Source organism: Oncorhynchus clarkii, chromosome 18 (genome assembly GCF_045791955.1).
Source record: "Oncorhynchus clarkii lewisi isolate Uvic-CL-2024 chromosome 18, UVic_Ocla_1.0, whole genome shotgun sequence".
NCBI classification, from domain to species: domain Eukaryota; kingdom Metazoa; phylum Chordata; class Actinopteri; order Salmoniformes; family Salmonidae; genus Oncorhynchus; species Oncorhynchus clarkii.
Window position 1 is genome coordinate 49,618,549 of NC_092164.1, and position 25,880 is coordinate 49,644,428.

Sequence of the window (25,880 nt, forward strand, 5' to 3'; positions counted from 1 at the left end):
CAGGCTAGTGCTTATTTCACCTCTAGTGTGGGGATACTGAGCTAAACACAAAAAACAAAAAGCCAATGGAAAGTTCCGCTACTTTATTAACTTAACAAGAAATAGCTGTTGCATTATCACATTCTTAATACAATGTACAATTTGTGCTCATTTACACATTAAAGCCTCATAAGGACAACTGGACATAGATGACAACCAGTTAGGAATGAGTTTGTTGAAATGGGGAAGATACAACCTGTCTGTCATCTGTGTGCTAAAGCTCTTCTCGGTTTTCAGTGAGTGGCATTTTCCGTGGCAGCCCAATGAGAAAGCAGGGTCTTAGCAAGTCATGTCTGTTATCTTAGCTCTTTGTCCTTCATTGGATATGAGAGACCTGCAGGGAATGTTGCAGAATGGCGTCTGGGGCACGTTACATGTTGAAGATAGAAATGTCCCGAATCAAGCTGACATGGATACACCACATGGTTGTGAGTGATTGGCTAGGTGTGGTTATTGACAGGTGTGATAACATTAGAAGTCATCCAGGGAAAAAAAAAAAAAACTGATTGGCTAGATGGAGTTGTTGACAAGCCTGAGGACCAATATGATTTAAGAGTCATCTAGCGAGAAGGCCCGGTGTGTGTTGGGGAAACACTGGGAGCTGAAGTCTTGGTCACCCCTCACTCTCTCTTTGATGTCACTCCTCACCTGAGACAAACACGAATCAAGGTTAGGGCCTGTTAGTCTGACGTTGACACACTTCCAAGTCTCGTTCACTCTGAAACAGCAGGGTGAACATGAACCAGAAAGAGGTTTGGGCTCAGTTTATTTACTTTATAAACTTTTGACTTTTCCTTACAAATGTATGTTTGATTGGCTTAGGGATGACGTTGCACCCTCTAGAAAGCAACACTGGCCATAGTTTACCTGTTCTTGGTAGGCATCCTGCAGCTCTGGCTCCTCTAGCTCCCCCTGGAGGCTATCTGGGCTAGTGACAGGTATGGCTCCTGTAGCCCGGGCAGCTCGGCTCACTGCCACAGACAGGGACAGTTGAGGGCCCTCACCCTGGTGAGTCTGGGTGAGGGGGATAACAGGTCAACACTAACCAGAGGTGTTCAGTCGGTATGAAATGGGACTTTAAACGAGAAGTATTACCGCAACTTAAATAAATGAGAAATGCAAATTTGTATTTGATGTTGCGCTCACTTGCTTTAGAGATCAGTCAGAATAACCAGGAAAGTTCAGGCATTTGCTTCAAGAATGTTCCATGAGCAGTCTTAAGCACAGTGACAGTAATGAAGCCCCCCCCCCCCACACACTCACCTTCCTCCTCTTGGCAGGCATCCCATGGTGGTATGCGTCAGACAGAGAGGGCTGAGTTATCTTCCTCTGAGACAGCATGTCATGTCTGATGATAGGAACCCACTCCTGATGAACATGAACAAACACAGGTTGAAGAGGTGGGCCTGTAACTGTTTAGTCACACGTTCAAATACTACATCTGGTGGGATTCTAGGCACCCTAAATGCCATCTCTTGACTTTGTGGCACTTAACCCCTAAACCAGCCATTTCCAAACTCGGTCCAGGTTTCCCAAGCTGATTCAAATAACCAAAGGTTGAGTTGTATATTTGAATCAGCTGTGTAGTGTTAGGGAAGAAAAAAAAAAAGCCACCCTTGGGATCCCCAGAACAGAGTTTGGGGAAACGCTGCCCTAAACAGTAAAGCATAGCCCCTTACAGGGGGCACTGCAGCTGCCCAGGGCTCCACGTCTCCTACAGACTCCTCCCTTCCTCCTGCCGCCATGGCAACGGCTCTTCCGATCTCCCCCGATGATGCTTTCCGCGAGGGGGTGGTCACCTCGGGGGACGCTCCAACTTCCTGTCTGTCCCCTGATGAAACCATGGCTTCCCCTGCTGTGGTGGCTGGGGCCGGAGACAGACCTGCAGCCATCTAGTGATATGGAGAGAGAAGGTTAGCTGTACTGTATGAAGACTAACATGTCCTCAAAGCTGTGAACTTCCTTGCTGATGTCATGGAATTACCAGATCTTTTTCTAGGTGTGCCCAAGCATGCAGTGTCCTTATAAGCCTCAGATAACACCACCTGGCTAGACTAACCTATGTACCTCCATACACAATCACTCACCTCCATGTTCTGTGTGTCTGTCTGCTGTCCAGCCTGTGCCTCAGGCTCTGCTCTCCGTGTGTGGATGACATAGTGCTGGATGTGGTCCTCAGTGACTGGGTTATGCTCCAGGATGACGTGGAGTCTCATGGTCATTATACTAGTCAGCCAGTTGACCAGGCTGGGGTTGACCTCTGCTGACATCCTCCTCTGTGGACATAGAGAAAACATATAGCTCTATACCATCCACACCAAACAGGACTCAACCCACAACCTAAACTACCAGATACAATGGGATTCATTGACTAGTTTAGCAACTAGCTTGTACAGTAAGAAGAAAAAAGTACTCGCTACTGAAAGTCGCTCTGGATAAGAGCGTCTGCTAAATGACAATGTAAATGTAGTGAAACCCGAGAATGTGGAACGGCTATGGTCCTGAGGACTGGTGGGGGAAACACTAAAGTCCATCAAATAATAGAGTGCACTAACGATGTGGTGATTGAGGACTTGGGTGAGAGCTCCCTGTTCCCCTCGGAGACAGTAAAGGTTGAGAGCCAGACACTCAAACAGACCCTGGGTGCAGAGCAGCAGCAGGCGGTGGCCAAACGTGTGGTCTGCAGAGAGGTAGAGACAAACAGATGTACAGTCATGTTGCTGTTCGGTACTAGAAGATTGTCAGTATTCCGGTGAACCAGTTTGGTAACAATGCGTAGGACGTAGTATAGCAAAGCTGTGTTTTACCTAAGGGGTTTGAGTGTTTTACCTGTGCAGCGTAGGATATGCGTGGCCATGCAGGTGAACTGCTGTCTAAGGAAAGCGATGTTGGTTTGAATGATGTCCACTCCCTCTCTCACTATCACTGTGGCCTGAGAGAGAGAGAGAGAGAGAGAGAGAGAGACACCAGGGTACAGTATTACTACAGCATTATCAACCTATTGTGACAATTTGAGAGTGAGTGAGTCTTACAAAGCTCTCTGTTATGTACTCCTCCAGGCCATTGATGAGGTCCTCAAATGCTGCCTGCAAAGACAAGGTAGTTTGTTTCTAAACATCAAGCAGATTGATCAAATAAAGAACAGACCCTTTGACGTGAAATGGCACAAACGTTGGTCTTAATTAAAGTTCTCTGCTAATGCAGAGAAGACTATGGCAACTTCATGCCATGATTCTCAACAAAACTGCAGGTGGCAGTAGAGCAGAGTTACTCACGTTGATATTGGCATCAGTAGGCTCTGGACCCTGCAGGTAGTGCTGGTTGAAGAAGTCAGTGAGCTGGGGCTGGATCCGGCTGATTGGCTGGGCATTACCGTGGAGTAACAACACCATGTCCACCATGGAGAAACTGTGACCCACCAGAGACAACAGGTCCCCGAAGAACCCTGCAGGTCAAAGAACAAGTTCAGAAAAAACGTATTTCCCCTTTCCCCAAATAGGCCATCACATCACAGGTGACAAGGCACACCATCAGGTCAGGTGTAGATTGATAGATGTTTAGCTTTCTTACATGTATATTCTAGTCATTTGGCAGCCTCTTTTGACCAGAGACACTTACAATAAAAGTATTCAACTTAAGTAGGTAAGACGACCACATATCCCAATCATTACAAGTAAAACCATGGAAATAGCCACAATCGTTTCTGTGCTAGCAGTATGTGTACGAGTGAAAGACCAACAGTTAAGTGTTACAAGGTTTTTCCTTTCGTCAGTGACTCACCGACTGCGTCCCCAGATCCAGGTGTGAAGAGGTTGGTGGTCTGAGACAGTCTCTGGATGAACTGAGCGATGCTCTCCCCGTTCCCCTGCGGAGCCCCCATCATGGTGGAGAGGACCCCCTGGACAATACCTGTAAACAGCTCCGGGCTCAGGGAGGGGTCCCCTACACCCCCAGGGGCCACCTGAGGGGGGGCAGGGGTGCCTTGGCCAGGGGGAGGCTCCTGGCCGGGTGAGGTTGTGGGTCGGGAGAACACGGGTTGGTTAGCCTAGAAATGGGAGAGGAACTGCTGGGTAACACTGCAGTCATCTAGTTGTCTGGAGTTTACTTACACCTAATAATTAGCTAATTACAACTACTTCAACTTCTGCTAATTATGACTACTTACAGCGTAATTACATGATTATGTTACTTTTCAGTCAAAAGGATTATTAGAATTCTCAAGAAGGTACCAATAGGGTTCAATCATTTAATCTCACCTGGGTGAATTCTGACATGCCATGGAAGAACCCTGGGACTCCAGGTACGGTCACAGTGATTTGTGGGTTAGCTCCAGAACCAGGGGCTCCTGGCCCGCCTGCGCCACCCAGAAGGGAGCCCAGGAACTGGGCTAGGTTGGCCTCGGCAACCCCCGCCGATGGCTGGCCCACAGAGGTGGTGTGGGTGGTGGTCTGGCCAGAGGTGGTCTCCCCAGAGGGCAGGGGAGGGACTGGGTTGGAGGAGGTGGATAAAGAGGAGCTGGTGGATGTTTGGTCACCTGGAAGAACTGGGAAAAAGACTTGTGATTCACTGTTAATTTTCACAAAACAGAAATGTGTATTTTCCAACATGGCAAATCTGTAGAAAGAATCTGAATATACCATGCAAAATCAGTGATGGCACTAAACACTACAAAATAAAACCCATCATTCACCCAATACAATAATCAACCAATCACTCACCCTGGTGTCCAGGCATCTGTTGTCCAGGCATCAGGAGCTGTCCAACCAGACCACTGATCATCTGACTTACGGGAGAGTGAGCCAGAGGTGTGCCCTGGAAGAAGAGATCAGTTGAATGAGCGTGTAAGAGCAGGGCTGCACACCCAGACCAAAGTCCTTCCACAGACTTCTCCATGTCTGCATCTCCTTGCCTCACCTGTAGGTTGTGTTGTCCGCCAGTAGAGGGTACTGAAGCCCCAAGGTTTATGTTGGTGACCACAGGCTGGGGGATGTGGGGGGAGGAGGAGGGGTGTGTAACCACCACCCTGGCCCCAGGGGGCAGAAGGCTGTGAGGGGCAGAGGGTTCAGAGCTGGAGGTGGTCCCGGGGACACCTGGTCCTGGTTGCACGGTCTGCTGAGAGATCTGGTGGACAATGGCCTGCATGAACTCTGGAGGAAGGTCTGGGATGTGGACCGGAGTGGCACCTTCAGATTGAGAGAGCACAGAAATAAATACTTGATTAAACAGCAACATCCCAGGGACTGGTGGTTCAGAGACTGCGGTATAGGAGTCATTTAAGGCTGTCTGGTGTATATACCATAGTGAATATAATGTAGGGGTCAAGAGCACTCACCAGGCTGTCCAGTACCAATAGGGATCTGTTGTCCTTGGACCTGAGGGCTGCTGCCAGAATCTAATGGAGAGACAACATTAGCTTACAACTCTGAATATACATACTGGGTATGCAAGCTATTGCGCCATTCCAGGCTTGTGCTAACACAACTTTAAGGTTTCCTATAGGAGATCAACAATGACTACTGTCTCTCTCGGTTTGAATACCTAATGCATTGATAATTTGGTGCGCATGAGAAACAGTTCGGGCATGACAACTCACCAAGCGCAAGAGAAAATAAAAATGTCCCCTCCCTCACCATCCAGGTTCATCTGCATCATTACCACAGGCTCCATGGTCTGGTGGGTGATTCTGATCACATGCGGAGCCCCCTGGCCCTGATCTGGCTGCTGATTGGCTGAGTTGGGCTGTGGAGGGAGGGCCTGGCTCTCTTGTGGGCCAGGGGCCTGAGAAGGTTGGGCTAGGCCCTCAGCTGCCTGCCTCCCATTGGATGTCATAGTCACTGTGGTCCCCAGGTTTCTCTGAAGACAAGTCAATAATGTAAATTTGCACCGGCCTGAAATTTGCACCGGACCAACAGCTAAATGCTGGTAAAAAGTACAACGTTTAGTTAGTATTAGGCCCCGATACTGATATACAAAAATTGCTGAGAGTATAAGTGAAAGAAACTCCAGTGACCTACCGGGACGTGGTGGGGCATACCACCCTGCAGCAGGACGGGGGAGCCGTAGTGGGACATGGGCCGAACCACGTGGAGGTGACGGGGGGGAGGAGTGGCCAGGTTACAACGCAGGTCGCTAAGGGCAACCAGGGTGTTGCCAAGGAGACGGAGAGCCTCCCCAACCAGGTTGAGAACGTGCTGGTCCTCCTCTCTCTCCTGGGTCTGACGAAAAAAGAACAGTGTGGTAATTGATTCACATCTGTTTAGGGCTCCATTTTCCTCATGCAAAACAGTACTGTGACTGACCTATTCAAAAATACTCACTATACTCTGCGGTGCAGTTTATGATGCAACTTCTCTTCTGATCGACACCATTAAAGTTAACCGCCTAAGGTTGATGTCTGCACCCACGCTGAAATCTAATTAGCATAATACAAACATCCCCTTAAAAATGTGTCAGTATAAACTAGAGATCAGATTGGCATTGGATGCATCTCAATCCACTGCATCCGCCAGTGTTGCACTTCCTCATCTGCAGTGAAAGAGCTAGAGTGGTGTTCGTCAGACCATAAGATTTCACAAAAATGGGTCTTCTCACAAAATCACCTGTAGCATCAGAACGGTTTGGACTACAAACTCTGGAAATGCGACGCTCTCCGTTTTGCTCTACAGCAAACAAGCTTCTTGGGACTCGTCGGAAGTCAGTACAGCCGATCTACCAACTTCTGTAGTGTCCAAACAGTTTGGGCTACACACTAATATGAAATGTCAGTTGTTATGCTCTAGGATGCCCACAGGCCTCATCTGAAGGGCCCCCAGTACCAGTTGAAAAAAAATGAATGGAAGTATTTATGCAGATTTATTTTTGGCACTAAGCAGAAAACAAAAAGTGATGTGTTACGTTACACAGGTTGCAATAGCTAGTTGCTGGGAAATGGAATTGTAGTGTTTACGTTGTTGATGTAGTCTGCTGAAGTGGCAGCTCCCAGGATGGAGTTAGTTCTCTCTATGAAGGGACCCAGCCTCTCCTCCACCCTCCTCACCTCTGACAAAACCTCCACCAGCTCCGCTGGGCTGGGGTGGGAGAGAGACAGCTGTGTGTTCAGGAGGCACAGAAGAGGAGAGCGTTTTGATTGTACTTGAACTGGATTTTCCTTTTGAGCACTTACTTGGGCCCGGAGTGGGGTGGTCCCTCTGTCTGGGTGGAGGAGGTGGCAGGGGGAGGTGGTGGAGCAAGAGGGGAGGTGTCCATAGGCTGTGCTGCTCCTTTAGTGGCAGCTGTAGAGGAAGCTGAAGAGGTGGACTGAGATGTCTCCGGCTCGGCTCGAGATGGCACGTCACTGGGCTGACCCTGCAAACAAACATGTCTAAAAAGGTCAACTCACTGAAAATAGATTTGTGTAGTATATCATAATAATAGCATAACATAGTATGCGAGTTGTAACTACCTCCAGTCTGTGGAGCAGAGATTGGGTTTCTCTTAGCAAGTTCTCAGCCAATTGCAGCCTCATCCTGGGCTCGCTCTGCACTGATTGGTCAACGTTGATATGCATATCTATTGAGCCATTGCGCTAGAAACAAGACGAATCATGAACATACCTTAATAGTAATATTAGTCATCTATATGACAATAAAAATAGTAAAAAATACTTACTCCAGTGCTGGTGCTGACTCTGGTATTCCTTCCTGCTTCTCCCACTCCTGCCATCATCTGCTGCACTTGCATCTGCCAAGGAATTCAGTTATTAGTACTACTACACTTGATACATTCAAATCATCTAGACACTCAACTATTTCTAGAAATACATCAGGTACCCTTTAAAACTTTTGGATTCAAGAAATTTTAGGTGCTTGATATTAGATTTATGCAAACAAAAAGATTATCTAAAATTGTATTTGTCAAATGCTTCATAAAACAGGTATAGACTAACTGAGAAATGCTACCAGGTCTCTCAACAATGCAGTGTAAAAATAAACAAATGATAGAAAAATAGCAAGGAATAAATACACAATGACTAAGAATAACTTAGCAATATACACTGGGTACCAGTACTAAGTCGATATGCAGGGGTACAAGGAATCGGATATAGTTAGTGGCTTGTGAAAGTATTCACCCCGTTGGCATGTTTTCCTATTTTGTTGCCCAACCTGGAATTAAAATAGATTTTTGGGGGAGGGTTCGTATCATTTGATTTACACAACATGCCTACCACTTTGAAGATGCAAAATATTTGTGGGAAAAAAAGAAAAAAAAACCTGAAAGCTTGAGCGTGCATAACTATCCACCCCCCAAAAGTCAATACTTTGTAGAGACAACTTTTGCAGCATTTATAGCTGCAAGTGTCATGGAGCATGTCTCTCTAAGCTTGGCACATCTAGCCACTGGGATTTTTGCCCATTCAAGGCAAAACTGCTCCAGCTCTTTCAAGTTGGATGGGTTCTGCTGGTGTACAGCAATATTTAAGTCAGACCCCAGATTCTCAATTGGATTGAGGTCTGGACTTTGACTAGGCCATTCCAAGACATTTAAATGTCTCGGAGTGTTGCTTTAGCAGTATGCTTAGGGTCATTGTCCTGCTGGAAGGTGAACTTCCGTCCCAGTCTCAAATCTCTAGAAGACTGAAACAGGTTTCCCTGAAGAATTTCCCTTTATTTAGTGCCATCCATCATTCCTTCAATTCTGACCAGTTTCCCAGTCCCTGCCGATGGAAAACATCACCACAGCATGATGCTGCCACCACCATGCTTAACTGTGGGGATGGTGTTCTCGGGGTGATGGTGTTGCGTTTGCGCCAGAAATAGCATTTTCCTTGGTGGCCAAAAAGCAAAATTTTAGTCTCATCTGAGTACTTTCTTCCATATGTTTGGGGGAGTCTCCCACACGACTTTTGGCAAACACCAAACATGTTTGCTTATTTTTTTCTTTAAGCAATGTCTTTTTTCTGGACACTCTTCTGTAAAGCCCAGCTCTGTGGAGTATGGCTTAGTGGTCCTACGGACAAATACTCATATCTCTGCAGTGGAGCTTTGCAGCTCCTTCAGGGTTATCTTTGGTCTCTGTTGCCTCTCTGATTAATGCCCTCCTTGCCTGGTCCATGATTTTTGGTGGGCGGCCCTCTTGACAGGTTTGTTGTGGTGCCATATTATTTACATGTTTTAATCATGGATTTAATGGTGCTCCGTGGGATATTTGTTTATATCCCAACCCTGATCTGTACTTCTCCACAACTTTGTCCCTGACCTGTTTGGAGAGCTCCATGCCACTTGCTTGGTGGTGCCCCTTGCTTAGTGGTGTTGCAGACTCTGGGGCCTTTCAGAACAGAGATATATATATATATATATATATATACACACACACAGATCATGTGACAGATGGCACACTGGTGGACTTCAACTAATTATGTGACTTCTGAAGGTAATTGGTTGCACCAGATCTTGTTTAGGGGCTTCAGAGCAAAGGGGGTGAATACATATGCACACACCACTTTCAGGGTTTTTTTTTTAAATAATTTTTTATCAACAAGTTACTTTTTCCATTTCACCAATTGAAACTATTTTGTGCATGTCCATTACATTAAATTAAAATCCATTTAAATTACATATTGTAATGCAACAAAATTGGAAAAATACCAAGGGGGGATGAATACTTTTGCAAGGCACTGTATGTGATGTACATATAGGTAGGGATAAAGTGACTAAGCAACAGGATAGATACAGTATCAGCAGTGTATGTGATTAGTTAAAAGAGTAATTGCAAAAAGGGTCAATGCAGTTAGTGAAATAGTTAACCAATAGCTACCCGGACTAACTACTTAGCAGTCTTATGGCAACCAGCTTTTCAGGGTCCTATTAATAAATACTCTATGAAACAGCTGCACAGTGCACACCAACACACAACCTTGTCTCACCTGTATCTGCTGGGGGTCCATGATGTTGACGGGCAGGTTGAAGGTTCCCAGCATGACGTAGCTGTTCCCGTTGCGGTCCTGGGGGCCTCCCTGGGAGGAGGAGGTGGCACCTCCCTCTGTTCCTCCTGATGACACTCTTCCTCGCCCGCCAGCAGATTGGGAGGTCTGAGGAGGAGCACGCTCCACTAGGTGGATCACCTTATCAGCTACATCTGAAAAGGAAGAGTGAAGGGAGTGAGAAGGAGCAGATAAGAGTGCAGGAAAGAATGAGAGCGGAGGAGAGAGGAGAACAGCAGGTCAGAGGATACTAGAACAAGGTGCTCTCACTTACACCACCAATATACCATTAATGATTTTAAAGGCAACGTTTGTGAGATTCAGTAATCTCAACTGTTTTAAAACAGTGCAGAGACCATGTACACTCAGCAAAAAAAAAAAAAAAGAACCTTCCCTTTTTCAGGACCCCGTCTTTCAAAAACAATTCATAAATATCCACATTTCAATGAAGATCTGTGAAGTTAAGGGTTTAAAACCATTTCCCCATGCTTGTTCAATTAACCATAAATTCATGAACATGCACCTGTGGAACGGTCGTTAAGACACTAACAGCTTACAGACGGCAATTAAGGTCACAGTTATGAAAACGGACACTAAAGAGGCCTTCCTACTGACTGAAAAACACCAAAAGAAAGATGCCCAGGGTCCCTGCTCATCTGCGTGAATGTGCCTTAGGCATGCTGCAAGGAGGCATGAGGACTGCAGATGTGGCCAGGGCAATACATTTCAATGTCTGTACCGAGAGTCGCCTAAGACAGCGCTACAGGGAGACAGGACGGACAGCTGATCGTCCTCGCAGTGGCAGACCACGTGTAACACCTGCACAGGATTGGTACATCCGAACATCACACCTGCGGGACAGGTACAGGACAGCAACAACTGCCTGAGTTACACTAGGAACACACAATCCCTCCATCAGTGCTCAGACTGTCCACAATAGGCTGAGAGAGGCTGGACTGAGGGCTTGTAGGCCTGTTGTAAGGCAGGTCCTCACCAGCAACATCACCACCTATGGGCACAAACCCACCGTCGCTGGACAAGACAGGACTGGCAAAAAAGTGCTCTTCACTGATGAGTCACGGTTTTGTCTCACCAGGGGTAATGGTCAGATTCGCGTTTCTCGTCAAAGGAATGAGTGTTACACTGAGGCCTGTACTCTGGAGCGGGATCGATTTGGAGGTGGAGGGTCCGTCATGGTCTGGGGTGGTGTGTCACAGCATCATCGGACTGAGCTTGTTGTCATTGCAGGCAATCTCAATGCTGTGCGTTACAGTGAAGACATCCTCCTCCCTCATGTGGTACCCTTCCTGCAGGCTCACCCTGACAGGAATGTTCTGTGCGTGCTTTCCTGCAAGACAGGAATGTCAGTGTTCTGCCATGGCCAGTGAAGAGCCCGGATCTCAATCCCATTGAGCACGTCTGGGACCTGTTGAATCGGAGGGTGAGGGCTAGAGCCATTACCCCCCAGAAATATCCAGAAACTTGCAGGTGCCTTGGCGGGAGAGTGGGGTAGCATATCACAGCAAGAACTGGCAAATCTGGTGTAGTCCATGAGAAGATGCACTGCAGTACTTAATGCAGCTGGTGGCCACACCAGATACTGACTTAATTTTGAGCCCCCCCCTCCCCCCCCTCCCTTTGTTTAGGGACACATTGTTCCATTTGTTAGTCACATGTCTGTTGAAATGGTTCAGTTTGTCTCAGTTGTTGATACAAATTAATACAAAAATATTTACACGTTAAGTTTGCTGAAATTAAAATGCAGTTGACAGTGAGAGGACGCTTCTTTTTTTGCTGAGTTTATATTACTTACAGTCTCCATTGAATAGAATAGTTGCTGGCTTTTTTACTCACTGTAGTCATTCAGCGTCCTCTCATCCTGCAGCACTCTGCCCTGGTAGATTAGTCTCTGCTTTTCCACTGGGATATCCACTGACGCAGATATGTGTTCTTTGAACCTCTTCAATGTCAACTAAAGGAGAAATAACAGGCTCAGTGCATCACTAGTACAGGGCTGAATAAATGCATGTCCCACTCATAAGTGTACAGCATAAAAGACTACAACGAAGTTACCTGGAATCCAAACGGATATACGCCGTTGGATTTCAGGCTATAACAGAAGTCACAGCCTACCTCTCTCCGGACAGTGTAGCTCCTGCTCCGGGAGTCCAGGGTCTTCACTGTAACCTCTATGGTGCTTGCTGACTCCTCCATGTTTCTCTGCTAAGAGCACAGATAAATACAGTCAGAAAATGTACGTTATCCTAAAATGTCCAGCCATGAAGACAACTGGGGTGTATTCATTGCAGAAACCGCTTAAGAACCAAATTGAAGCAAACGGAAAGGAGGGACCTAACGTTACCCGAATATGTCCAATAGAAACTTTCGTTTGAGTTTTCAGTTTGGAGTATACGGTTTCTGTAGCAAAATGTTTTGCAACAGAACCGGTTTAATGATTAAACCCCTGATGTTTATCCCATCACCTCTCGATTAGTAGTTAATAAATCGTTGAGTACAATACCTGTATTCTCACTTGAATCGAGGCTGTTATTAGCTTGCTAGCCAGCTACCTAATCTACATGTATTTAAATCAGGAAGCCAGCTGACGTTTATGTTTTATTTAACCTTTATTTAACTAGGCAAATCAGATAAGAACAAATTCTTAATTACAATGACGGCCTATCCCGGACGACGCTGGGCCAATTAAGCGTCGCCCTATGGGACTGCCAATTACGTCCGGATGTGATTCAACCGTTAATCTCAATTATAATTGATTTTGTCTTCGTTCAACGTCATAGCACGGAAATACACTGTTGATGAAATTGAAATGGCGTTACATGAGCAATTATCTACTTTGTCTATTCAAATATTTACAGTTCATATTCCGTTGATTGGTTGCTAAAAAGTGCGACACCATCTAGTGCAAGGACCCATATGACGCACAAAATGGGGTGTCCATTATAAATGCCTGTTTGTTTAGGTACGAGTCTGTGTGCATAAGCATGTTTCCCATGCCAATAAAGACATTTGAATTGAGAGCGCGAACACAGCATTAACTGTAGACTCGAAAACAAATTGAACAAATTATCAATTTACAGTTGCATTTTAACATCAGTGTATCTAATGTACTTGAATGTACACGCTCCCTCTTAACGCGCTCACTCTCTGGGCCTTGGGAATTAGATTTGGAGTGGTGTTCCCTTTAATTCATCCCGCTCTCTTTCCTCATCAGTTTGAGTTTAAACCGGTCTATTTTTAGCTGACGCCGAGATGGTGTGTGTCCATGGGCGCAATGTTAACCTATTACCTTCATGACACAACGTTCAGAACTAGACCGTTGAGCACAAATTCCACAGACATTGCTTTCACCTTTCATGTGTTCTCTTATTGGTGCAGATATAAGGCAGTTGGCGAGGAGATAGGCTAATATCCATAGGCGTAGAATAGCCACCATCAAATCAGAAATCAGCCGAATATCTATTTCAGGAGTAGAGCTCCTACTAGTGGAAATAAAAAACACTGCAGTTGTGGAAATGTCATGATTTAATTCTCAACATTGAAGGCATGGAGCACTGCATAGGTATTCAAAATTTCCAATCCACTTTCTTACAAAATGAATACTCAAAAACATTCAAAGATTTATATACCACAAATGTACAACATACAAAAGGTGTCGCTTCAAAGCCAAACTGCAGAGAATTCCCAAAACAAAACCAGTACAAAAAGGTAATAGATTGATCGCTTATCATAAAGTCAGAACTGATCCCAGATCAGTTTCATGATTGCCGATGCTTAAATGGTTCATGTTAGAATTTCAGCAAGGTGAGCTGATCTTAGATCTTTGCCTAAGGGCAACTTACTTCCAGAGTGATATGAGAGGTAACTAAAAAAAAATGAGGGAAACATCTTAACTGAATATTTTAACTGAGGCTATGTCCGAAATACACCCTATTCCCTATATAGTGCACTGCTTTTGACCAGAGACAAATGTGCACTATATGGAGTATAGGGTGCCATTTGAGATGGATCCAAACTCTGGTTCTCTGTTCATCCAATAAGAAATGAGAAAACAAACACATGTTCATCTGAAGACCCCAGTCTTTATGCTTATGAAAAGAAAGATACTTACGCTGTTAGATGCTTCACTTAAGCTCAGACAACATTAAAATAACATGTTTTTTATGGTTTAAAAAGGCAATAAGGAGCTCAATGTGAACGCGTAAGAGGCCCCTGGTTTAAAAAGAAGTTGAAGTTTGGTCCCATATGCATCCATTTGAACAGTTTAATGTCTTGTGAGTTGCTATGGTCTACGAGGCAGGGAGATGCTTAGTTGAAGAATAGTTTGAGTCCGGATGTTGTCCCGTTTCATCTCAGTCAGTCAATCTCGTTATGAAAGGCAGTGATTAAGCCGAGCTCAGTTTGGTGCTTAAATCACCTGATAAAACTAATCTTAAAAATAAAATTAAAATCTTACTGGAGTGCACAGTAGTCATAATAACAGACATAGATAGTTTGATAAAAATGAAAGACAAATAAATACCTATACATAAGAAAAAAGCAAAACCCTTTTTACAATAAATAGCCAGTGTTTCTAAAGACTTCAGGTATCCAGTTTCTGTAACTCATGTTGGAAAGTTAGAAAGCATGAAGTCCTTGAAAACACTAGCAGACAAAACAAAGATGGAGTATTGGTGTGAGATGGTGTCCGGAGGAACGGATCGGCTCCACCCTCCCTCATATCCTCTCACTAACCAACTATCTCTATCCATCTCTCCATCCCTACCTCATCCTCCTCTACTCTCCTTCAACATACCCAACCCTTCTCCACCACCATCTCTACCTTTCACAGTCTCAATCTCCTCTATCCGTCTGATAGTTTCTTACTTCCCTCTCTATCCACCCCTCCTTATCCCGAAATAAACTATCCCTCGCTCCTTCTCTCTGGTAGAACATACAGGCCACAACGACAGAGAAGATATAGTAACTGTAGAATATAGATTTGTTTGGTAGAGGTCCAGTCCTCCTCCTATCCCTCCTCCCTCCTTTCTCTCTGTCATAGGCAGTAGATGGATCCATTTGAGTGTCTCTCAGTTGTCTTTCTTCTTCTGTCCAGGGAGGCTGCAGGTCGGCTCCTCTGTGTTGTAATGGTCCACACTGAACCCGTTGGTCAGCGGGACGGTGTGGGGGGTAGAGGGGGTTTCCCTGGAGAGAAGGTACTCCTGAGCAAAGTCTGGGTGCTGCACCACAAACCGACAGAAGTCATCTACAGATGGATATAGAGAGGGACAAACAGAGAGGGAGATTGTAATGGCAGGGTTGACCGTGATCCCGTTAGTTGGATTTCATTACATTTTAGTCATTTAGCAGACGCCCTTAACGCCGAGTGTGACTTACAGTGCATTCAGCTTATAGTAGTTGGGTGACACAACCACATATCACAATCATAGTTGGTAAAACATTTTCTTCAAATAAGCAACTATCAGCAAAGTCAGTGCTGGTGATGAAAGACAAGTGCAAGTCTTAGCGCAAGAAAGGCAAGGGTGTTAGTGTGTGATATCACCATGTGTGATCTTCCCTGCGTCAAGTGTGTCGATTGCTGAGAACAACTCTGTAACGTCGACCTCTGCTACTCCCAACGCCGTTCTCAAAATGGACGCCAGCTCTTTTTCCACGATCGCCCTGTCCTCCTTCGCCTCGTACATCTGACCGGGGTCAGGACATAGGACAGTTATAATGCTTTAGAGCAGACAGTTATTTTATAACGCTTTATAGTAACAGGCATGGGGCTATTATAGTATCTAGTAATAGCAGTCATAGGGCTCTTATAGTGTTTCATAGGAACTGTTATAATGCTTCATTGTCTTTCACTCACTCCAAAGGCGAGCCTGAGGGTGTCCATGGCTTTAGAGGGTTGACACACCACAGACAGGGCTATCACATACTCCCTGACATCTATTTGGCCATCTCCATGCTTCAGAAAGAAAGAGGGCGCAGAAGAGAGAGAAAGATATTTATTTCTACTAATTTTGATTGCATGAATAAAAGTAGTGTGTGTGGGATACTACTGGTATGTGAGTTGTGTGTGGTGTGTATTAGGTACCTACCTGGTTAAAAAGGCTGTGTAACTCTGTGAGCATGTCCGTCACAGGTAGGTCGAGGTACTGAGCAAAGTCCTCCAATCCCAGTCTGTATCCCCAAATGTTCCTGGCTCTGCTAGCCTGCTGCTGTAAGACTGTATCTGTAGTCCCTGTTCTCAACCTGCACATAGAGAACACTTGGTTAAGAACTACATTTCCCACTACTGTCCAGGGGTGTGGCTAGAAGCTAATGAAGTGGTATTTAAAGTTGAGGTCACAACAGGGGAATTGCAGTGGGGGTCGCAAAATAACACTATATACACACACAGTATATACACACACACACACACACACACACACACACACACACACACACACACTGAACAAAAATATAAACAACATGGAACAATTGCAAAGACTTTACTGAGTTACAGTTCATTTAAGGAAATCAGTCAATTGAAATAAAATAATTAGGCCTTAATCTATGGATTTCACAACTGAGAATACAGATAGAGGCATGGATCAGAAAACCAGTCAGTATCTGGTGTGACCACCATTTGCCTCATGCAGCACGACATCTCCTTCACATAGAGATGATCAGGCTGTGGATTGTGGCCTGAGGAATGTTGTCCCACTCCTCTTCCATGGCTGTGTGAAGTTGCTGGATGTTGGCGGGGAACTGGAACACACAGTTGTAAAAGTCGATCCAGAGCATCCCAAACATGCTCAATGGGTGACATGTCTGGTGAGTTTGCAGGCCATGGAAGAACTTGGACTTTTTCAGCTTCCAGGAATTGTGTACAGATGCTTGCAACATGGGGCCGTGAATTATCACTCAAACATGAGGTGATAGCGGCAGATGACTGGCATGACAATTGGCCTCAGGTTCTCATCATGGTATCTCTGTGCATTCAAATTGCCATTGATAAAATGCAATTGTGTTCGTTGCTCATGCCTGCCCATACCATAACCCCACCACGGGCCACTCTTTTCAAAACATTGACATCAGCAAACCGCTCGCCCACGCGACACCATACATGCTGTCTGCCATCTGCCAGGTACAGTTGGAACCGGGATTCAACCGTGATGAGCACACTTCTGCAGCGTGCCAGTGGCCATCGAAGGTGAGCATTTGCCCACTGAAGTCAGTTACGACGCTGAACTGCAGTCAGGTCAAGAGTACAGATTATTTTATAGGACAATACACAAACGTTATTGAGAAAGACAATTAGAAAAATAAAATTGTTTTGAGTGAATGCATTTCTCTTAGTCTTGATAGGAGAGACGAAAATTGAATGAAGGTTACTTGTTGATGTGAAAATCTAAAGTGACAGATTTTAAGGTTGTAAAATATTTAGTTTAGTTTATTTTTTATTTTTACAGGGACAGTGCACATTAATCAACGTTTCAGTAAAAGTGCCGGTTTTAGCCAGCCGGCTAATTTTCAACCGCAGTCCCTGGGCAGGTTATTAAAAACAATTACAATATAGACAATAGCAGCATAGAACAAGCAAGACATGGCAACATAGGACAAGCAAGACATAGCATACAGACAGAGCAACATAGGACAAGCAAGACATAGCATACAGACAGAGCAACATAGGACAAGCAAGACGTAGCATACAGACAGAGCAACATAAAACAAAAAGCAGCAAGACAAAATTCATAAAAGCAACAAAGTGTTTCCACACCTCACAAGCTACAGACAACAGACAACATGGAAAGCGGCAACACACAGCTAGGGGCCATGTTCACAAATGTGATTGACCTTTAGCCATGTCTTCAAGCATTTTGTGAAAGTGTGATATGTGGTGCAGTTATGTGTGTCTGATGGCAGTGTATTCCAGACATGGGAAGCTCTCACAGAGAATGCAGATTTACTAAAGGTGCTTTTCCTTAAGGGAACTAACTATACAGTCACCTCTCATGGCAGACCTTGTGGATCTGCTGCCATATGTCTGGGTTTTCTGTTTAACAAAAATATTGAGTGGAGGGGGAGCCAGGCCATTAAGGATCTTGAATACAAGACATGCGTCGGTGTATTGCACAAGATTTTCCCAACTCAAGAGCTCATGCTTTCTAAGGATGTGACAATGATGATGGCTATTGGGCTTCCTATCAAGCACTTTGAGAGCCTGTTTGTAGACAGACTGAATAGGTTTTAATGTTGTACAGCAAGCTTGGGCCCAACTAGTCAAGCAGTATGTTAAGTGGGGGAGTATCATAGATTTGAAGTACAGTTTTGCTACCTCTGTAGTCAAACAATTTCGTATAAATCGGAAATTAGCTAGGTTGAATTTGGTTATTTGAATTACCTTTTTCACATGCTTTTTAAAAGAGAGGTTGGAATCAAGTATGATGCCAAGGTACTTAAAATCGGATACCACCTGGAGCTTCTCCCCTGACACATAGACATCTGGCTCAGTAGCATCTGTTGCCCTCTTTGTGAAGAACATGCAAACAGTTTTTTTCACATTGAGATGCAAACACGAGTCACTGAGCCACTTTGTAACCTGGACCATTACAGTAGTGAGTTCTTGTGCAGCTTGTTGTTTGCTCTTTGCATGCACATATATCACTGTATCATCTGCATACATTTCCTTAGGTCCAGAAACACAGCCCCAACAGCACCCCCTTTGTCCATCTTGGACTTCACATTTTCCAGAAGAAAGCAGTTGGCCGTTTCTGTGGAGTGTTTCGCTCTGAAGCCAAACTGCATGGAGTGTAATGTGAAGGGGCTGTTGTTGAGGTGGGCAATCAGTTGTTCTGCTACACACTTTTCAACAACCTTTGACACCACAGGTAGTATACTAATGGGCCTGTAGTTACTCACGTCAGCAGGGTCGCCTGATTTAAAGATGGCCGTTATTATGGCCAACTTCCATACCCTTGGAAACACACCGAGACCAATAGATGTGTTGGTGACCTTAGTAATGGGGCCAATGAGTGACTCTTTGTAGTTTTTAAGAAAGGTAGAGTCTATCCCAAACACATCTTTGGCTTTAGAGTTCTTTAGTGAGCTAATCACCTTGTTCACCTTTGACTCAGATGATGAAGACAGGTTGAGTGTCATTCACTAGCACCGAGCCCAAGAAACAAGTGGAGGGGTTCTGTGTCAGTACCCTGACAGAGTCAATAAAGTAGGAATTGAAGGCTATTGCTATTTCGACTGCATCCTGTGTTAGATTGTTATTCACCATGATTTCTAGTCTTTTTGCAGTGTTACTATGGTCTTTCCCTGTTAACTGTTTTAGATTCTCCCATTTCAATTTAGAATTTCCCTTTGCTTCACCAATTATGTTAATAAAAAAGTTTGCCTTGGCCTGTCTGATTTCTTTCATCACCTTATTTCTCAACATGGTAAACCTACGTCTGTCATGCTCTAATTTAGATTTTAGGGCTATTTTTAGAGCATAATCTCGTTCTTTCATCAATTTCCAGATTTCTCCATTTAGCCAAGGAAGAGTGCTCTTTTGGCCAGGTTTGGATTTGATTTTCTTTAGGAAGCCATTTATTGTAGTCTGGAGCTGCCCATTTGGCAGAAAATTTTTTAAAAAGGGTCCCGCTGAAAAATAGATTGAAAACCACTGGTTTAATGACTAAATCAAGTACATCTCAAATACTTTGAAATACTGTATGATCTAGTATCTTAAAGTATTCAACATACAGTGCATTCAAAAAGTATTCAGACCCCTTGACTATTTCCACATTGTTATGTTACAGCCTTATTCTAAAATGTATTAAATATTTTTTCTCCCTCATCAATCTACACACAATACAGCATAATGACAAAGCAAAAACAGGTCGAGACATTTTTGCAAATGTATACAAAACTGAAATATCACATTTACAAAAGTTCAGACCCTTTACTCAATACTTTGTTTAAGAACCTTTGGCAGCGATTACAGCCTCGAGTCTTCTTGGTTGTGACGCTAGAAGCTTGGCACACTTGTATTTGGGGAGTTTCTCCCAGTCTTCTCTGCAGATCCACTCAAGCGCTGTCAGGTTGGATGGGGAGCGTCGCTGCACAGCTATTTTCAGGTTTGAAACACAGTTGTTTCAGGTCTCTCCAGAGATGTTCGATCAGGTCCAAGTCCGGGCTCTGGTTGGGCCACTCAAGGACATTCAGAGACTTGTCCTGAAGCCACTCCTGCCTTGTCTTGCCTGTGTGCTTAGGGTCGTTGTCCTGTTTGAAGATGAACCTTCGCCCCAATCTGAGGTCCTGAGCGCTCTGGAGCAGGTTTTCATCAAGGATCTCTCTGTACTTTGCTCCATTCATCTTTCCCTTGATCCTGTCTAGTCTCCCAGTCCCTGCCGCTGAAAAACAACCCCACAGCATGAGGCTGCCACCACCATGCTTCACCGTAGGGATGGTGCCAGGTTTCCTCCGGACGTGACGCTGAGCATTCTGGCCAAATAGTTCTATATTGGTTTCATCAGACCAGAGAATCTTGTTTCTCATAGAGTCTTTAGGTGCCTTTTGGCAAACTCCAAGCAGGCTGTCATGTACCTTTTACTGAGGAGTGGCTTCCGTTTGGCCACTCTACCATAAAGGCCTGATTGGTGGAGTATTGCAGAGAGGATTGTCCTTCTGGAAGTTTCTCCCATCTCCACAGAGGAACTTGAGAGCTCTTTCAAGAGTGACCATTGGGTTCTTAGTCACCTCCATGACCAAGGCCCTTCTCCCATGATTGCTCAGGTTTGGCTGGGCAGCCAGCTCTAGGAAGAGTCTCGGTGGTTCCAAACTTCTTCCATTTAAGACTGATGTGTTCTTGGGGACCTTCAATGCTGCAGACATTTTTTAGTACCCTTCCCCAGATCTGTGCCTCGACACAATCCTGTCTCAGAGCTCTATGGACAATTCCTTCGACCTCATGGCTTGGTTTTTGCTCAGACATGCACTGTCAACTGTGGGACCTTATATAGACAGGTGTGTGCGCCTTTCCCAACCATGTCCAATCAATTGAATTTATCGCAGGTGGACTTCAATCAAGTTGTAGAAACATCTCAAGGATGATAATGGAAACAGGATGCACATGAGCTCCATTTCAAGTCTCATAGCAAAGGGTTTGAATACTTATGTAACACATTTGCAAAAATTTCTAAAAACTGTTTTTCACTTTGTCATTATGGGATATTGTGTGTAGATTTTTTTATTCCATTTTAGAATAAGGATGTAACAAAATGTGGAAAAAGTCAAGGGGTCCGAATACTTTCCAAATGCACTGTATCCATTTGACACAGAGCTGCCTGTTTCCTTAGTGATATTTTCCAGTATTATCAGTAAGCCCAATAGTACTTCCCAGTATTATCAGTAAGCTCAGTAGTATTTCTCAGTATTATCAGTAAGCCCAGTGCTATTTCCCAGTATTATCAGTAAGCCCAGTAGTATTTCAGTAATATTTCTCAGTATTATCAGTAAGCCCAGTAGTATTTCTCAGTATTATCAGTAAGCCCAGTAGTATTTCCCAGTATTATCAGTAAGCCCAGTAGTATTTCAGTAATATTTCTCAGTATTATCAGTAAGCCCAGTGGTATTGCCCAGTTTGACCAGTAAACCACTAGTATTAGTCTTAGTATTTCCCAGTAAACCCAGTATTATTTTCCAGTATGACAACGAGGTACAGGAGATCGCTCATACACTACCTACGCATTCAGACACTTAAACGAAAATAGATTGTAAGAGATTAGAATAAACATTTCTAGAATTTTTAAATACTCTTATTTTATTCAACGTCAATCTTTTGTTATGAACAGCAAAACAAGTCAGTGTTCTTAAACTGTTAAGGACGTGTAATAATGCTGAAAGACCAATGGTAAAGTCAACTCACCTGAGCCTTCGAGCGAGTCTATTGAACTGCAGTAGGCTGCTGTTGGTAGGGACACGCAACGGGCCCTTTGCTTGACTCAGCTGGCAGTCATCAAATGACAGGTCTGTGATGGGCAGCTCCAGGGCCCTATCAGAGCACAGAGAGGGCTGTCAGGACCCACCCCTGACATGTCAGATATACTGTATACAATTTATAACATTTTTTGACATGTGTTTTTCTGCATTTTTTTGTGTGGTTATTCTGTCTCTCACTGTTCAAATAAACCTACCATTAAAATTATAGACTGATCATTTCTTTGTCAGTGGGCAAACGTACAAAATCAGCAGGGGATCAAATACTTTTTTCCCCTCACTGTATGTGGCGGGCATTTCGAGAAGCACAAGAAACACAGATAGACAGATGTAAACTCAATGTAAAAGCTTGATATAAGGCCACAGACACAGTACTAACTTGGCCATGATGTGTCTGACATTGTTGGCGAACAGAGCAGGGTTGTTCTTCTCTTCCTCTGAAGGAGTGTAGAGCGGTAGGTACTGGAGGGAGAGAAAAAGTCATATCACCCGTCCATCTTCCGTTTCTTTACTTCTTCACATTCTTTTGTCAATGTCTGTACGCAGGAAGATGCCCCACTGTCTAATACGCCGCCGTCAAATAACCCCTTACCTCAAAAAATAACCCTTACCTCAATCTCTATGGGGTTGTGAAACTGGCACAGTGTCAGCCACAGTATCTCAAACCTGAGTAGAGAGAGTGAGAGAGTAATCAGTTCATTCAGAAAGGGAAAAGGAGTTAGAAGGAAAGACTGACGTGGGGGGGGGGGGGGGGGGGTGAGATGAAAGAACAGAAAGAGAGGGAAGTTGTGCAGGGGGATATTGTGAAGATTAACCACAGGCCTGAATACACAACAGCATCCTCTAATCTAAATCATATTGCCAGACCTCTCCACAAAAAAAACAGAAAGAGGGCGATCGAGGGAGAAGAGTAATAGAGAGGAGAGAGAGAAAAGAGAGAGACAGAGAGCAAAATAAAAAATGTAAAACGAGGAAGAGATACTCACGCTCCAGGGCCTTGCCATGTCCATGTGATGGTATCCTATCAGAAGAGGAAGAAGAAATGGGTTACACACCGCAGGACTGGGGTTTACAGACGCTGCATCTCCTCTGCTTACTGAGATACATGAACAGGGATCAAATCGTACATGATTGTCCGTTTTTTCAAAAGGTCAACTCAAGTCACCTATTTTCGGACGAGTTGCATTTGTCAAAAGATGGACCATTCGCGATTTTTGTGTCAGACAATCATCTCTGTTGTCATTCATCCAACAACCGATAACTCCCATTTAAAAGCATTGGATCCATTCGAAACACTCGGACACAAAATCCCAGTGTGTTCATTGGTTACACACAGCAGGACTGAGGCCTACACAGGGGCTTCCTCTCCACTCTCCTTTGTCTGCACTGGTCTGAAAACACTGGACAGCTGAAAGCAACATGGAGGATCGTCTACTTGAGACTTGCTTTTACTTTCAGTTATTTTGTGCTATTGCAGGAAAAGGAAAGGAGGAGATGAGGAGAGCAAGCCACTGTAGACTATTGAGATGCAGGAAAGGAGACGAGGAAAGGAAGCCACTAGACTATTGAGATGCAGCCGGGGAGTCTCTCTACTGCACATGGCTTTCTAGTTCAAGTTAGAGCAGGTAGTCACAGGTTTATAATTAATGCGGGTGTGAAGGGGCAGTGGAGAGAAGGACATGAAACCTGAGGGAGGGAGAGAGCACAAAGACAGCGAGAGAGAGAGAGAGAGAGAGAGAGAGAGAGAGATTAACTATAACCACACGAGCATGAAGCCACTCTGCACAGACACTCACACCGTGAGAAGAGAGAAACCGTCAACGGAGGGAGGGAGAGAAGGATAGGTATGTAAAGGAAAGCAGTAAGGGAGAGAGGGATGGTTTGGAGGAGAGGAGGGAGGAAAGAAAGAAAGAAAGCAGAGCTTAGTTGTGCGTTCACCATTTTGTTGGGGTAACGCAGGACTACTGGTTGAACTGGAACTGCTGGAATGAAGGCCCCTGAGGCGAGAGAAAGAGAGAGAAAGGTTACTGAGTGAGTGTGTGTCTGTAGTTTTTTTAAAGAAGCATATTCATACTAGGCTTTGGCAGTATACCCTAAAACGGTGTATTTGCAAATAGCCACGGGATGTTTTTTTAATACCGTCAACACCGGAAAATGATTATTTTTTAAAGAAAAAAATTAAATAAATTTTAATATTTGTTGCTACTTTAAGTAAATACCTGCAGTCAACTTGTGTAATACGTTAGGGAATGTAGCAGATCGTACTCTTCTTTTCACTGGTCACATAATTATTTTGATAATGAAGCTGACAAGCAAACAACAACGAGAGACTTGTGAGTCACGCACCAGGTGAATGTTTGCCAGCTAGACCTCATAACTATTAAGTTAACTAAATGATTTTCAGTTGTGCATTTGGTTTGCTAATTTAGGAGCTAGCTAGTTATCTAGCTAAGTGGTTAGCTTCATGCAAAATTATTAAGCTTCTCTTGGTATCATCAGATAATCCCTTCCTGGATCAAGAGCCTTGCTGTCTAATACTTGTTTTATGCGTGCAGCAAACTGAGTAGCATTTCTGAGTTACATGCATGACCTTATGAGCTGGGATGTCTGTCCTGCAAATAGTTTGTCAGAGACTGTATAAAATGTTTGCAATACGCTAGTTAGCATTTAGCTTGCATTCACAATGGGATTTTACATGTACTTGATAGCATTGCTAACCCTTGCATTACAGAGGCTAAGTGGGGTTGGAAAATAGTGCCCCTTGTGTTCATACAAGGTCAGTATGAAGGTATGACAATCTGGATACTGCCCAAGCCGAATTCATGCTGGGTGGATGACTGTCTTTCGGTGTGTGTACGATGACTGAGGTTCTGACAACCCTCACCCCGGGGACACACAACATCACCAGCCTGTGATAATGAATACAGTAGTACAGCCTGGTCATGAGACTGCTGAAGACTACCCTGACCTCTGGCTGCAATGGAACAATTACCACTAGGATACTGTAGGAGTAGAGACTCTGGATGACACAGTTGAAGTCGGAAGTTTACATACACTTAGGTTGGAGTCATTAAAACTAGTTTTCCAACCACTCCACAAATTTCTTGTTGACAAACTATAGCTTGGCAAGTCGGTTAGGACATCTACTTTGTGCATGACACAAGTAATCTTTCCAACAATTGTTTACAGACAGATTATTTCACTGTATAACAATTCCAGTGGGTCAGAAGTTTATATACACTAAGTTGACTGCACCTTAAACAGCTTGGAAAATTCCAGAAAATTATGTCATGGATTTAAAAGCTTCTGACAGGCTAATTGACATAATTTGAGTCAATTGGAGGTGTAGCTGTGGATGTATTTCAAGACCTACCTTCAAACTCAGTGCCTCTTGGGAAAATGGGAAAATCAAAAGACATCAGGAAAAAACATTGTAGACCTTCACAAGTCTGGTTCATCCTTGGCAGCAATTTCCAAATGCGTGAACGTACCACGTTCATCTGAACAAACAATAGTTTGCAAGTATAAACACCATGTGACCATGTAGCCGTCATACCGCTCAGGAAGGAGATGCGTTCTGTCTCCTAGAGATGAACGTACTTTGCTGCGAAAAGTGCAACTCAATCCCAGAACAACAAAGGACCTTGTGAAGATTCTGGAGGAAACAGGTACAAAAGTATCTATATCCACAGGAAAACGAGTCCTATATCGACATAACCTGAAAGGCCGCTCAGCAAGGTAGAAGCCACTGCTCCAAAACCACCATAAAAAAAAGCCAGACTACGGTTTGCAACTGCACATAGGGACAAAGATCATACTTTTTGGAGAAATGTCCTCTGGTCTGATGAAACAAAAATAGAACTGTTTGGCCATAATGACCATCGTTATGTTTGGAGGAAAAGGG

At 44.3% G+C, this 25,880-nt stretch overlaps 2 protein-coding genes across 4 annotated transcripts in view; both read right to left on the reverse strand.

The window, feature by feature from the left end:
- Positions 1 to 68: 68 nt before the first annotated feature.
- On the reverse strand, positions 69 to 12,904 carry LOC139373619 (large proline-rich protein BAG6-like). 3 transcript variants are annotated; one of them, XM_071114338.1, is made up of 24 exons: positions 12,519 to 12,904; positions 12,131 to 12,220; positions 11,852 to 11,969; positions 9,941 to 10,152; positions 7,687 to 7,758; positions 7,481 to 7,603; positions 7,202 to 7,383; positions 6,986 to 7,106; positions 6,054 to 6,254; positions 5,670 to 5,892; positions 5,372 to 5,431; positions 4,954 to 5,222; positions 4,758 to 4,851; positions 4,296 to 4,582; positions 3,820 to 4,084; positions 3,315 to 3,484; positions 3,072 to 3,125; positions 2,869 to 2,971; positions 2,595 to 2,719; positions 2,127 to 2,315; positions 1,839 to 1,931; positions 1,303 to 1,407; positions 907 to 1,053; positions 69 to 687 (listed from the first exon to the last, which is right to left on the reverse strand). In XM_071114338.1, exons 2-24 carry the CDS (start codon positions 12,209 to 12,211, stop codon positions 589 to 591), a joined length of 3,393 nt encoding a protein of 1,130 aa, XP_070970439.1. In that variant the 5' UTR covers positions 12,212 to 12,220; positions 12,519 to 12,904; the 3' UTR covers positions 69 to 588. The 3 variants fall into 3 exon arrangements, with proteins under 3 accessions (XP_070970439.1, XP_070970438.1, XP_070970437.1); XM_071114337.1 differs by having other exon boundaries at positions 1,719 to 1,931; positions 12,131 to 12,217; positions 12,519 to 12,831; XM_071114336.1 differs by having other exon boundaries at positions 1,719 to 1,931; positions 12,519 to 12,734.
- A 617-nt stretch (positions 12,905 to 13,521) lies between these two features.
- Positions 13,522 to 25,880, reverse strand: part of LOC139373621 (lysophosphatidylcholine acyltransferase 1-like) — a 38,930-nt gene continuing 26,571 nt past the window's right edge. Inside the window, exons 6-14 of the mRNA XM_071114339.1 lie at positions 23,915 to 23,973; positions 22,963 to 22,997; positions 22,588 to 22,642; positions 22,356 to 22,438; positions 21,906 to 22,031; positions 16,102 to 16,255; positions 15,870 to 15,968; positions 15,558 to 15,699; positions 13,522 to 15,260 (exon numbers count right to left, since the gene is read on the reverse strand). Of these exons, the coding sequence (XP_070970440.1) occupies positions 15,085 to 15,260; positions 15,558 to 15,699; positions 15,870 to 15,968; positions 16,102 to 16,255; positions 21,906 to 22,031; positions 22,356 to 22,438; positions 22,588 to 22,642; positions 22,963 to 22,997; positions 23,915 to 23,973 (929 nt within the window). The 3' untranslated portion in view covers positions 13,522 to 15,084. The remainder of the gene's footprint in view (positions 15,261 to 15,557; positions 15,700 to 15,869; positions 15,969 to 16,101; positions 16,256 to 21,905; positions 22,032 to 22,355; positions 22,439 to 22,587; positions 22,643 to 22,962; positions 22,998 to 23,914; positions 23,974 to 25,880) is intronic.